Here is a 15,549-nt window from a genome sequence, read left to right as displayed (position 1 = left end):
ATTTTTAGTTTCTTATCAAATAGCAAACCGTTCTATACTTTTTTCGTTCTTGTATTTACCATATATCATGAGTACATACCTTAAATTAAGTGCCTTAAAAGAAAAACAATTGATTAGATTGATAAATAAAATATTAAATAATATATTATGCAGTTTACATTTAAAAAGTACTGTTGGTAAAAGCTGTTGGTAATATAATATTAACAATGTCTTATATAACAATACCGTAGTATATACTAGGTAGGCAGTATTTTAATTAAACAACACACTACGCTATCGAAATTAAATGTTTTAATATAATATTATCCGAATCTAAGAAAAGACGTGTTTTATACATTTATCTTTCGATATTAAGAATATATATATATGTACAATGTACATATATACCACAGAGTTCATTGAAGCAAGTCGGAAGTACGAGATTATACCCAGATCAAAATTCAACGTTCAATTTTTGCAGTTATCCAAATTTTTACACATGAATTTTTTTTATTGCAACAATACATAATAAAGATGAATATTTGTATTATTATCAATCATTTTATTGATTGAAAAAGTAATAATGTCAAATAATGTTTTTGTAAATTATTTTATATGATTACCATATTTCGTTTACTTGATAATATTTAGGAATTGAATGCACAATTTTATATATTATTTCCATGGAAAATAAAAATTATAATATTACAAAATATTTATCACGCAACAACATAGAAGTAATAAATAATATACAGTGAAACCTCAGAATAGCGGACACTCTTGGTTAGGTGCCGGAGGTGTCCGTTATTCAGAGGGGATACTTTTGAAATTTATTTATATAATAATGTAGGATGTATAATGTTATTACTTATTATTTATTGTAAATTATTACATTTTTATATTTTTACAACTTATTATTAATTTTTTATTATTTAAAATATATTTTTACAATTAAAATCAAAATGATGTATATACATGTATTTTTAATTTATTTTTGTTTGAAAAAATCGGTGAGCTTTGTTTGTTTATAACTACACCGTTTCTGTGCAATCTCATTAGTAATATCATTCACTAATATAATAGCAGAAGTAAAAAATAGAACTGCTCTTTTCCTCGAAATAAAAATGACTTATGCTCTTTACAGCAGACAAAGCATCCTAAGAGTCGTAATCTTATCGTCCCATAAAGAGTTTTTTATCGTTATTACATTATTACGAGAATATATACAAATTTGAATAAGTATTATTTTTAAATAAAAATTAAATAATGTCCGTTATTTGGAGAGTCCGCTATTCGGAGGTTTTCCCATTGAAAATAAGTGAAAATGTCCCCGTTCCCCAAAAAAACATCCGCTATTGGTAAGTGTCCGCTATTGGGAGGTGTCCGTTAGTGGAGGTGTCACTGTATATTAAATTTTATAACAATAGAATAGGAAATATGAAGTCATTTCTCCCTGATCTTGTCAGACGTAAATTAACCTAACCTAACCAATTCTTAAAAATACATTTAAAGGATTATCAAACGTACATATTCTTATACTCATAAACGTAAATGTTATTCAGTACCCAAAACTCCTTGTCCCGGTTTATATTGATATTTTGAAACTTTACCATTAATACCTGTTGTACAAAATATATAGTACTGAATACACTGGATTATAAAACAAATATTCTAAAAATTTAAATTTTGAATTATGTGTAATCATCAACTCTGAGAATATTTTTAAATTGAATTACTATATTTTACACTTGAATACATATATATTATAATATTATATTAGTTTTTAGTTTCAAAAGAGTTTCACATTCTAAATTACTGAATTTGATGAAATGTATAAATAATTAGAGTGAATACAGAAAAACGGCTATATAATTATTTTTTTGCCTTACAGTAATAAAACATTTTCTCCTCAATGGCTTATGGTTCTTATTGTTGTTGTTTTTGATATTTTATCAATAATACTTTAATTGTATATTTTACTACTAGCTAGTTTTGTTTTACAACCGTCAAATTACAAAAATTCTAAACTACATGTAAAAATTAATTTAGATGAATGTATTATAAATGTAATAAAAATGTCAGTATAATTGAACAAAAATATTTAAAATTCAAGTAAATTTTACTTGATGTATTTAAAATATTTCAATAAAAGTCTCCACAAAATATTTTTTTTTCATATTAAAGGATAAAATACAATAAGATAAATAGAATCTGTACTTGTATGAGTACAATAAGTTTATTTGATTATTTACAGGAGTAAAATTAATAATACAATTACATTATAAAAGTCACTCTTTACTAATATCTCTGAAATAAGTATATATATTTTTTTATTTATAATTAACATTTTATTTATTTTTTTTTTTATCTTAAGTCGTCTATTGCTTAACTTATTTTAAGCCTCTGAAACAGATTTCCTTCAAAGGTTAAGAAGGATATTTTGGAGATAAGAGGATTTTTATGTTTTTTAGTTTGTTTTGAATCTTGTAATATTTTTGGGACAGAATTTGGAGTAAAGGACTCTTAGGTTATTGCGTAGTTTTAGGTTTGAAATATACCGTGAACATCCGGTAATTAGTCGTAGACTAATTTTCTGAAAAGCTTCCAATGGGCAAATGTTGGCTTGACCCTAAATTTAAATACCATATGACCAAATAGAGGCTATTATGGTTTTGTATATAAGTATTTTATTTTAAACATTAAGATTGGATTTTAAATTCATGAAAAGAAAATTATGGTATAAGTTAAATCGTTTCCTTTTATTTTTGATCTGATCTTTCCATGTTAGTATTATATCAATAGTTACTTTATAATACTTTATTTTATTTGATTTTAACTAGGAACTATTGTTTAGAATTAAATAAATAAATAATTTTCTCTTTAGTTTGAAATTTATTTGAATTTATTTTATTTTGTTTAATTAAAATTTCCATTTTTTAATCTACGAGGAGATTAAATTACATTCAGCTTTTTTTTTCTTTTTTTTTATGCATTTTTAATACAACTCGGCAGCAAAAGCCAAGGCAATATTGGATAAAGAGTATATTTGTTAGGAACAAGAATTGTTATATCATTACCATATGTCGTTCAATTGGCATAATAATATATCTTTTGTATGATTAGCAAAAAGAGCATTTTTTTTTTTTATCAGAAATTGTTAGTGAATTAATTGAATAATGAAGTGGCCGAGTGATTTCACTTTTTTAAAAAATAATTTTTAGTTACTTGTCATAATGGATAATTTTTGGGGCAATTTGTTGCCATATATTTATAACACTATTGTAATTTCTACATAAAAAGTTTATTTTTAAGTTGATTTATCAAATTATTAAATATTTTTTAATCCAGTTGGTAAGGGTTTTCTGTTGGTTGCCATATTCGTGGAACACAGCGTACGTCAACTATGCGTATTAAACGTTTAATAAAAGTAAAGGGATCCATATACTGGTATATTTTGTTACATTGATACAAGAAAAAGCTATTTTTATTTACTCTTAGAACTTTACTTTGAAGTGTTGTGTTGCAATTATTATGCTGCCTTTTGTTTGAAGTTGAATATTTAATTTATATATTTCGTTAATTTTATTTTAAAAAAATTCAAGATTTTTTGGGCCGTTGTAAGTCAATTTTTTCAGGCATATTTCAGCATAGAATAATCAAGAAATAATTGTAATTGAAATATCGTAAAAATTTCCATATATTTGCATATTTTGTTAGGAGTAGATAAAACGAAGAAGACTAATATATCGTGATGTCCATTTCTGTATGCAGGCCAGTAAAGTCGGCTCATTTGGCGTATTTACTGTTTAATTTTAATTTATGATTACAATTTGAAAATGTATCCTATAGTTTTATTTAAGATACAGCCACTATTAACATGTTTCCCGTATTAATCGCTTCTGATGATAAACTTATAATTTAGTATCTGTACAAATGTTAGTTATTAATTTTAACTGAATGAGTAACCATCAGATAGGCAAAAATAAATATACTGATTATATTGTGATAAGAATATGATTTAGTTTGACTGATACAGTGGCGGATTGAGACAATTGGTATTAGGAGTGCACAATATGTCATATTAATTCAGACCATTCACCTATATTTTAAACACTAATACTACCACCAAGAGGGTACCCTATACCCGTAGGGAGCAGAGGGACCATGCTCCTCCCCACTATTTTTGGTCACTATAGTTGAAAAAAAATCTGGGGTGGGAAAGTAAACAAATAATCAGTATATTATAATAGTTATTATGTGCGTTTTTACATTTGCCCCATAATATAAGTTAAGATTGGGGCTGACGTAAATAATACAATATAGGTAAGTATGCAACCAAAACTTGATAGGGGAAATGAAACAAAAGAACAATGTATTAGGGCAATTTAATTTATTCTTAATTATTTTTCACATAAAACAGTTTATATAATTATTCTTATATCAATAAATAATATGCTATTTAAAGTTTAAATTATGTATGTATGTTCATCGGTTTTATGTGTCCCATACCATAAATTACTTAAATTTAAATAAAATAAGTCTGTATAGTTCCAAAATTAACAATAAATATAAAATAAAAATTACTATATATAATAATATACATGTATATAATAATATCTACAAAATATATTATATAACAATCAAACAACGGATTACCGTTACCGTAGCTATAATGGTAAAATTAAAAATTAAAAATACAACAAATACATGTAGTTATATCAATCTTTTTTCTTAAAAATTGCTTAAATTTTAGTATAATCAGTATTTATATAGGTGTTCAATGAGTTTCTGTTATTTATTCTATGGTCATTTTTTAAGATGAATTAAGTATTGATATTCATTTGTATTTCATAATAATTCATTCGGATTCTACAGGAGTACCGATGAAAGAAATTGTTTTGTTATTAGACAATATTGTTAAATTGAACTTCTTTGCAGACTGAAGTCAAATTCACAAATAGTTCAAATGAAAGGGATTATACCTATTATATTATAAAATATTTTTAAGTTTGGTTGTGAAAAAAGTTAATTACAAGGATAAGTCGTTACATTTATATGTATATATAATATATATTTAAAATGTTTAAATGTTTATATATATATGTAACTAGATACAAATTTGGGATTCATTTTCTACTGAATCAAATAATACTATTTTTAAGTTGCATATTTTTTGAATTTTTATTTTAAATTCATACTTTTGGGATTGTAAGAACATGAACACTTATATCTGTACATTTTGTAACTTCTTCAAAAACAATTAAAATTAACGGGTAGATAAATGATAATATAATTGTGTTTGTCACAAATATTTTTAAATTTATATTATAACATAATTTTTATATACCTATATATTTGTTTATTTTACAGAACGCCACTATAAAATATTGGTGACGTATTTTCATTTCTAATGTAGACAGATGATTAGAAATTAATTTATTTACATCCTCTAGATCATTTTTTATTTTATACCACAATAAATCACACAATCCAGTGGTTATCAATGACTAGTGACGCCTGAGTTTGTCATAAATTATCCTTGTACAAATTTTTCATTTCATTTTCTGATCATTTTTTACCATTTACCTATGCAAGATAATAATATACAAAACATTCCACATCAATCATAATTTTATTATAAATAATTCTATAATTCTACAAAAAAAAATTTAAAAAAAATAATATCTTTGTTTTAGTATGATCACATATTTTTTTATACATATTATTAATTCTACCACAACTAAACATACCTGATTTTTATTTAGAAATGGAAAGGGTAGTTTAATCTCAAAAAAAAAAAAAATATCATTATTATACAACTGAACACAGTGCCACAACTAGGATTCTTGGGGCCCTGGACACATTAATTTATGGGGCCCTGAGCGGAAAAACCAGCGATTTTTTTGTTTTCATTTTATTTTTCTATTTTTCGTTTTCTTTTAGCAGCTCTGCTTAAATACTTCCTTGACGTTGACATAATTTTTAAAACCGTCAAAATCATTTATAACTAAGGCTCGGAACTTTAGGCATTTGCATATTTGTTTAAAAAGTGCATATTTAAATTCTGATTCGATACAAATTTGATTCATAGTATGATATTTCAGATATAAAAAATTTTGTTGCATAATTTTGCATATTTTGTTACTTTTTATTCCGATTCGCATATTTTGGATTTAAGAATATTTATGTACAGTTTGATAATAAAATATTAGATATATGACAACCAAAATTCTAAGTTTTCTATCGTTTGACAAAATAAATTAATTCATCAGCAGGCTCCCAATGCACTCAACAATAATATTATAATCTTTATAGTACCGAGAACTCGTAATATTCACCACCACCGGCCCGTATTTATTTTTATACAAATTTACCACTGTATTAATATTTTGTAACATGACATAAACAAATTGTATAACTATAGGTTAGGTTAGGAGTCCAGCTCGCTACATGCTTATATAAATATGCCACGAACGGTGATTACAATAATTATTTCGGAAATCCCAATAGTATATATAAAAATAACTCATTGCATAACACTATAATATGTTATTTATAATACTATAGCTTATAGTATATCAATGTGCGATCCGGAGGGTCCCATTCTAATAAAATTGTAATTAATAAAAATAATAAAAATATACAATTGTATAATTATAAGAATAAATACATTAAATAATTTTTATGTAATTTATCATAATGAAATTATTTAGAGTGATGGGGGTCCGAAACCAACCACTAGAGCCTCCTTTACAGGGGCATTGCCCCTGCTGTGGTTTTTGCGACACTGACTAAACATTATATTATACTATGTTAAGAAGAAAAATTTGCTATTTTCAAAAATGTATAATTAACTTGGAACATTTGTTTATATAAGAATTTTATTCTTCTCGATACACGGTTCCATTTTTGATTCCAATCTCTATTAAAATATTTGATCGAAATGAACCACTATACTATCATTGTATCTTCATGGGAAATGTTGACCTTTTATTCTCATTTATGCAAAACTTTAAATTTGAGCATAAACTCATATTAATTGTTAAAATAATAATAATTTTAATATAATGAATAAAATACGATTTCTGTTTAATATGTTATTCATAGTTCCAAAGTAGAGAATAGTTAAATTTGAATATTTATTGTTATCATGAATGAATACAATTATTAATAAAATAATATTAATATTAATATTTTATTTGTATTTTATGCGAAAAAATCACATCATCATCGCCGTTTTATATTCAAACTATATTTTTTAAGATAAAAAAAAATCTGAAAATAAAAAATTATAAAAACGTTGGATGTAAAAATACATATAATGCACTGGCAATATATTAAATTCAATAATAATATTTCTCTATCAATATCTTATATTACATACTGTCAGAAAAATTAACATGGCTCTTTTTTTTACAGCACACTGAATACCTCTGGGATAGAAAATACTTTAAGTGAACACTTAATAAAACTGACCAACGATTGGAGAAAAAAGGTTAAGTTGAAAAAATAATAATCGTTTTACATTGAATATTTATGATAGTATATTGATTGGATTTAGACCAAAATAATTACGTGTTTTAATCGCTTAAACACTGTTAAAACGATTAATTTATATTTTGTTTACTCATCAACTATTAAATAGTGTTCACTACAGCACAAAATATGTTCAAATGTTGATAAAATAATGTTCTTCTTGAGAACTCAGTTGATTGTATACTCATAGTTAATTATGTAACAACTAACGTCATTAAAATTATACCATATTAAAAACATTTGTGACAAAAGTGATTGAAATAATTATTAAAACAACTATATTTATAAGCAGAAGTCAATTTAAAAATATAATAAAACAATCATGATTGATGCAATAACGTTTTGAACGTAATTAGTTTTGTTATTTTGCTCGAATTCAAAACATAATAACTACTAATAAAAAAATAAATTTTTATGAAAGAAAACATTAATGTTTTTTACTAAAGTCATACTGTTTTAGGGTTTTATATAGGTAGTAGTTTAAATTAAAATATATTTGTAATTTTAATTTTTGCTTCAATTTATTAAACTAGTTAATTCTAAAAGTAAATTAAATGCTTAATTAAATATTACTGACATAACCTAACCCTAAATTCTTGTTGTCAATAAACATTTCATTTTACAAAATTAAAACATTCAAACTATATAAGTTACATCATTGCTATTATTTTTCAAATTAAAATTAACATAATTGGCTATTTTCAAACAATATGCTTTTGAGTACACTTTTTGGTAAGAAAACTTTCCACTAGACATTGACTTCAAAAGTAATATAATAAGAATTTCTAGTTACCAAAGTAATTAGTTAAGAACAGTTACAAAAGTGTTGAGTTATTTATAATTACCGTATTAAAATTACAACCTAAATTATTAAACATTCTTAAAAATTGAATTTCTAGTTAATCATATATTCGAAACATCGAAAACCTTGTACAACATTTTTCTTTACAAAAAAGAAACCTATGGTGAAGTTTAAAAAATGTTTGAAAAATATTGTTTAAAGCCTACATTTTTAGTTTTGGTCATTGAAATTATAAACCACCTAAAAATTTCTCCTACACTTTACTATAATTTTATTAATACATAATATATTATAGTATATTTATATAACTTTATTTTGATTTTACTATAATTCTATATCATTTACATTAATATTTTGAATGTATTTAGAAAAAAAAAATGTTTTTTTTGAAAGATAAAAAATGCATATTTATATTATATATATTTATAATATATTATATTATATATAATTGTATAATTGTTTTTTTGAATGACAATTTATCATTACAAACGAATATAAATATACCTAACCTGGAAAATCTTACCTTTTAAGAATAATAAAATAAAATGAAATGTTTTTTTGGTTTTCTACTATTTAACCCGAATTCGAAAAAAAAACCCTTACATAATAAAAATAAATTATATGTGACTTTTATAAATTAAAGTGTTTTATTTTTATTAAAAGTATTTCACACCTGTATTTCTCAATAATAAGTTCCTTTTTTTTACTCAAAGTATCATGAAAATTTATGAGAAAATAAATTTAAATATCATATTAATTCTGTTGTAATCATATATATAGTTGCATGCAACGTATAAGATCCTGTAGTATACAAGTGTACTCTTTCGTTTAAAATGAAACTAGAGCGTTTTAGACGTTTTTCTCTGCGTTTAAATATATATGTAAAAATATTTATTTTTTACGTTCCTGCAGAAGTTAAAATGACACCCTCGGGCACGAATGCTGAATGTATTATTTAAATGGATCCCTAGTGCCATTTTAGAACAAAAATAAAACCACAATCAAAAGTATTGTCATGATATCTGAAAACAGCCTATGGAAAAATTTCAAAAAAAATTTCTAAAACTATTGTATAATATTCTGGGAAAAAATTACTTTTCTTTACCTCTATTATTTTATCTAGTTGATCAATCGGTCAACCACTATAGTTGATTGTGAGTATAATTTTGCTACTTTATCTGTCTATCATATGTGTATCATCGTAATATTTAGATGTATTATATTTCAGACACAATGATGGGCTCAGTGATGCGATTAGAATTTTAAAGATTTGACTTCATCTGAAATTTCACTTTACTTGATGATTGACTTTTTGTGCCACAAAAACTGATAATAATTAAATTTTTACAATTCATTTTTAATGGTTGTTTAGCTGATAAATTGAAAACATCAATCTTAATAATAAGTTTTAAATTTTTTTTTTTATTAAGTCTTGTAGTGTCATTGGATAAATTTGTACATTGGAATCATAACGTCCTAATTATTATGTCATGCGTACAATGCACAGAGAAATCTCTGCTTTCAAAATAAAACTATTTACCTTATAGTATATTCAGCAGAATATTTATATATACTCAATTGTTAAAATATAAGTTTGATGTTGAAAAAGTATCCTGAAATGTTATTCTCACTTATAGGGTACTTCTGTATTGTGTAAAAACATCTTTAAAAGTTGTTCGTGGAACGGAAAAGACTTAAATTGTTGCAGACATTTTCAGCCACATTTTTTTGTTATTGAAAACCCATGTTTTTCAATTAATTCTCTACAAACAGTAAACAAGTAATCAATTTTATAATAAATTCATTAATAGTATTATGCTCTAAAATATACATACATTAAAATTAACAAAATTATTAAACAGGATGAAAAGATTAATCGTCAGTCACTTTTCGAAAAAAGGAGAACTGAGAATTGAATTCAACAAACCAGTTAAGGTGAGTATAAATTCTATAAATCGTATAAAAATACATTCGACGTTCATGATTTAGTAATCATTCACTAACTCAACTTTTACGGTTAAGTAAAAATGTATTGAAAATAAATTAATTTATAAATTAAATTTATATAACAGGTATGGGCAACTCAAAGTTAATAGAGGGCAAATTTTTAGAAAATTAAAATCTAGCGGGTAAGAGTGTAGAGAAAAAAAAGGTCATTTAAAATATGAATTTTAATTAGTATTTATATTCACCGAAATAATAAATTCAATAAATTCAACACACACGACAGCACGATACGAATGATGCGAAGAAACTGATATAGTTAAATAGTTCCGTACGAACAGCTATGGTTGAAAGCTATACTTATACATACATATGCCATTTAGAAATTTAAAGATGTTTAATACTAATTTACAATTATTGTTTCGATAAGTCAGAGTATAGACGATAAACATTGAAATTGTAAGATGTAATTTTAAAATATAGTACGGGCCAGATAAAAAAGCTCGCGGGCCGCCAGTTGCCCACCCCTGATGTATAAAAAAAATCAATCACAAGTAGGGTGTAAAATGTATAATATTTTATTCTATTTTTTAAGTCATGCTATCGGTTTTAAATAGAACTTATGAACTTATAATACAAAATTCAATTTATTTGATTTTATAGATATGTTTTTGGTCATTCCACACGAAATAACTCATGATTATGGCCTTATAATTTGGTGACTATTCAAACCATGTCGTATCATATTCAGTATTGTATTTAGACAATTTTCGCCCAACGGCAAAAACAAATCGATTTCCCTTACAGGGGCTTACACATAGGGAGATAGATTCCCCATGAGCTCTTTAGATTTTTAACTAAGCAAATAATACTCGTATATTGGTTTTAAAATGATGTGAGTTATTTTATCAAAAATTATATAGTTTTATAATTTAGATTATATCCATCCTCTCCAAAGAAAAAATTGATTATATTCTAGAAATTCCATAAATTCTGTATTTTATTCCTTACATATTAATTTAATTTTTCAATTTTAAATGGAAATATCTAAATCAAGTAGTTAATTGTGATGTATCAACAAAATATATTAAATTTTTTTTTTTTTTAGTAGTAATATTTAAAATGATATATAGATTCAATATTATTTAGTATTATAAATTATATATTAAAATGTTAATTTATTATTAATTAGCATATGGAAATATACCGAATTGCTAATTATTTGTTTTATTGTAGGTTTTTATTTAAAGAACTAAAAATTACTATTAATCTATTCAAATAATAAGTTTGTAAAAGTTAACAAATATATAGTACTAAAAATTTTTATATGAAATATCACTTTATAATTAATTTTTAATTATATTAACATAATATGTTAACATATTGTGTCTCAATTCTTTTCAAAACCATAAGTACTAAAAATTACTTTAAAAGTAAAAATAAATAATTGATTAACTTTTTATTTGAGGAACTTTATGGCCTTACCTCCAAATCCCATTGTTGCCGCCTGTGTAAATTTAGTAAATATATTATATTAATGATTTATAATGTCCCGCATTTAAAAAATAAATCTGAAATCCATAGCGCAAGCCTCCCATGCTTTGCCCATACATATATATTTATTTAATTACATTATATCCATTATTCACCTTAGTAGTTATTTAATTTTGGTAGTTCATTGATTATGTTATTATAATAAAAATATCTTAAACCAATTTCAATTAATGTTTTAATAATTATGCTTTATATATTATAATATATACAAATATATTTCAGTGTAAACATTTTCAACCACCTTAAAAATTTAGTGTTCTCAAAATGTTGGCGCCCGGGGTGGTTGTATCTATTTTTCCCTCCCTCTTAAATATGACCCTGATCAAACTTTGATATCTCAATTATAAATTTCAAAATATTTTACTGTTTTTCATTATCCATATTTCATTTGACTATTCATACACTCTTCTACTAAGTGATACTATTTGATATTCAATGAGACTATATTTTGTGTTCAAAATGTATTCGATACACCTGTTAATGTCTAAAACCAATTTCTTACCTTATTTTATAAGCACCAAAAAACTGCAAAAACTGTCTAAAAACATCAAAATATTTCTATCACACTTGGTTAATTTTGATTCTTATATATAGTTTTACTTCATTAGTATTAGTGTTATAAAACAAACCTTATAAATACGGTTAGGTGAGCTTTAGATGAACCAGAATATCTGAAAAAATTAGAAAATCTACTATGGTGAAAAATTCTTCGGGTCCCAAATAATATATTTATATATTTTTACATTTTAAATAATCTGGAAGTTTATGCGATTCATAAAATCGTCTTGATCTCTTTTTCTGCTGTCTTTAAAATGGATTTCACTGTACAACTCCAATCAGTACTGGAACATAAATAATTTATTATTTATTTGATTTTTTTTGTAATTTACATAATAATTAATTATAACATATAATTAGTATCAAGTGATTTTATTAAGGATATTGTAGTGATTAAAATATACGAATTATGACGACGTCAATACTTCAATTAACAAAACAACGTTGATATCGTTTGATCAAATCGAAGAAAATGTTCTACCTGCATCAATCATACTGGAAAATTAAATTAGTATTCAGCTAGTGATTTTTTGACTTTATTTAACTGAAGGGTCCAAGACTAATAAAATTTGATTGCTTCAAAAATATAATGCAAACAAATGTAAATAAAAATCTGAGTATTTTATATGCAATACAAAACTCCACGGTAGTAAAACACTATTGCTCTAATATAAATAATGTGATATTTTATTTTTCATTTTTTTATTTTTAGATATACAATAATGCCATACATTTTTTTCATGTAAAATACTCATAGTAAAATTCTTATTTCAATGTTATTGTATAGTTGTTCGAATTGTCCACATACTTAAAAATCTATAAAACATATGAATTTTATATATCCTTCAATTATGATCATTATATTTATTAATTCTCGTACATGAATAAATTTAGATAAATGCTTCATGCATTATTTCGCTTATTATCACCATTGCATTTTTAAACTAAAAAATTCACAGTTAAAAATTTAAATTTAAAAATCACAATCTATATTAAGATTCCAGCTGAAAGTAAAATCAATCAAATACTAAAAAGGAATACAAGACGGTTATCAAAAACAGTTATTCTGAATTATGTGTAGGAGTGATTCAAATTTAATGAAATTGGTAGGATCATAAAATATTTTCGAAATCACTAGGTATTAAATTTGGTGTGAATTTTTTATGTGAATAATTTATGTGACCGTAAAGTTTCTATTTATACAACTCAAACAACTTTCTTAGCAAAATGAGATTTTAAAATGCTTGTCGTGTAATATGTGAGAAAAAAAATACAAATCAGCATTTACGTGATCGATCAAACGGTTTTATACTTGTGTATATAGTGTACTATTGGTACTTTATCGTTATTCAATCAAATGTTAGAGTGAGAAGATTTGAAAAAATGCTGAAGTTAATTTAAAAACGGATCAAGAAAAAATATGTCTATAAGATATTCTGAATAAGATAAAATTATAAAACAAGTTGAACGGCTAATCGACTGACAGTATCAATCATAAATTGTATATTATGGGTAAAAAATACTTCCAACTTGGTTATAAAAATTGTGTCTACGATAATCTTGTATGCCGTATAATAATGACCAAATAATAGGACCAAATTGAAAATAAAAACAATAAAGGAAAAACAAAATGGAATTGTTCGCGGGTCGCGCACAGGGATTGATCTAAAGCCATCATAAAACATATTAGGTTACAGCAGTAAAATGTATGCAAAGGCCATATCGTTTTATACAGTTCGCAATGACACACGAGGGTCGTTCATACACGAGCGAAAACCGTTTCCTTATTTTTATTACGCAATTTTGTCCAAGATACATTCTGCTTGTCGTTATATTTCCCGGACCGTTTTCGGGTTCGAGATAATGTCAAATTAATGCGTGGTTGGTTAAAAAAAAAAAAAAAAACACCGTCCTCGAATACGAGCTTTTAATTTTCTCCGGTGTTCACCGAGCGAAATCATTCGACGAATTTTTATCGCGGCCGGTGCGTAGCACTACGAACATTCGGCATTTTGGATTGGATGATATAATCAAGCGACGACACAAGATAAATTAGGCCTTCGCGTAGATTATGTAGCGCGATCCCGTAGCAGTAAATTATTATAATTTATGAACAAAATAATAAGGAACCGCGGCGAAATTCCGCCCTTTTCCAGTCAGACCTCGGACGAACAGTTCGTCGTCGAAGCGGACAATGAATATGCAACGGCAATAATAGTAGTGATAATATGGCAGCCGAAATGTACAGAGCAGGCGAACACGTGAACTTGGAGTGAAGGACTCGGTTTTGTTTGCGTCTGGCTACGGAAACAGCCTGTAACATTCTTCGTACCCGTGATTGTGTTACGGAGAAGAGGGCCGTGTCGCATTTTTGTGCAACAGTGCAATTTTTATACACGTGGAAGGACCGAAATATGGCTCACGGATCCGCGTATGGAGAGATGCTACGGGCGTATGGATGCTAGTGAGTGACGCGTGATCGTATCCACTGATCCGTAAACAAAACCGTCATTGGTTTACGATATTTTTGGCGGATAAAACATATTTCTCGATTCGAAATTGTTCGTTCGTAAATCCATGGTAGGAACTCGTTTCCACCCACCCTCCCGGTTTTGAACAAGGATACATTATTGACGATGTTGCGTTCTTATTTTTTTTCCTTAATTCTCTCGGTAATTTTTTTTATAGCCGGACCGAAATCTTGAACTCTATAAATGTAATCATTTTGTAAGCAGAAAAACAAAAACGCTAAGATAAGATATAATAATAATAGAATACCCTTTAATATGAATTTTCACCGAATGGTTTTGTCCTACGCGTAACATATTTTTTCGCTTAAAAAAAAGGCGGTAAGCAAGTACAGTTCTACGATATTTGCCTATGGGAGGAATGTCGTAACGAATTCGTACTAGAAAAACCGTTAGAAAAACGACTGGGCCTTAAGAAAGTATGTCGCCGAACTCGTGTGGCCGTCGAAGTGCGTTAGGTCCCGTCAGAGGCGGCTTGGACGTAATTACAAGAGGTGCACTGAACTCTCGAAAAAATGGGGTAGGTGTTAGTAGGGGTATGGTCGAATTGCACTTAAAAAAGGTAAAGGTCGAACTGCACACGGGTAAAAGCAGGTAGTGGTTGAACTGCGCTTGGGCTCAAAAAAGTATTTCAATAAAATTATCAAG

At 26.0% G+C, this 15,549-nt stretch overlaps 1 protein-coding gene across 1 annotated transcript in view; it reads left to right on the top strand.

The window, feature by feature from the left end:
* The window catches only part of LOC112679641, a 35,482-nt gene that overhangs the window by 11,089 nt on the left and 8,844 nt on the right, over window positions 1–15,549 (top strand). Inside the window, exons 2-4 of the mRNA XM_025549530.1 lie at window positions 7,399–7,474; window positions 9,955–10,097; window positions 10,180–10,252. Of these exons, the coding sequence (XP_025405315.1) occupies window positions 7,399–7,474; window positions 9,955–10,097; window positions 10,180–10,252 (292 nt within the window). The remainder of the gene's footprint in view (window positions 1–7,398; window positions 7,475–9,954; window positions 10,098–10,179; window positions 10,253–15,549) is intronic.

This window comes from Sipha flava, unplaced genomic scaffold, assembly GCF_003268045.1.
Source record: "Sipha flava isolate LNK unplaced genomic scaffold, YSA_version1 165_pilon_pilon, whole genome shotgun sequence".
In the NCBI taxonomy this organism is placed as follows: domain Eukaryota; kingdom Metazoa; phylum Arthropoda; class Insecta; order Hemiptera; family Aphididae; genus Sipha; species Sipha flava.
The sequence above is the reverse complement of the archived record's forward strand: the minus strand, read 5'-3'. Positions and strand labels throughout refer to the sequence as shown.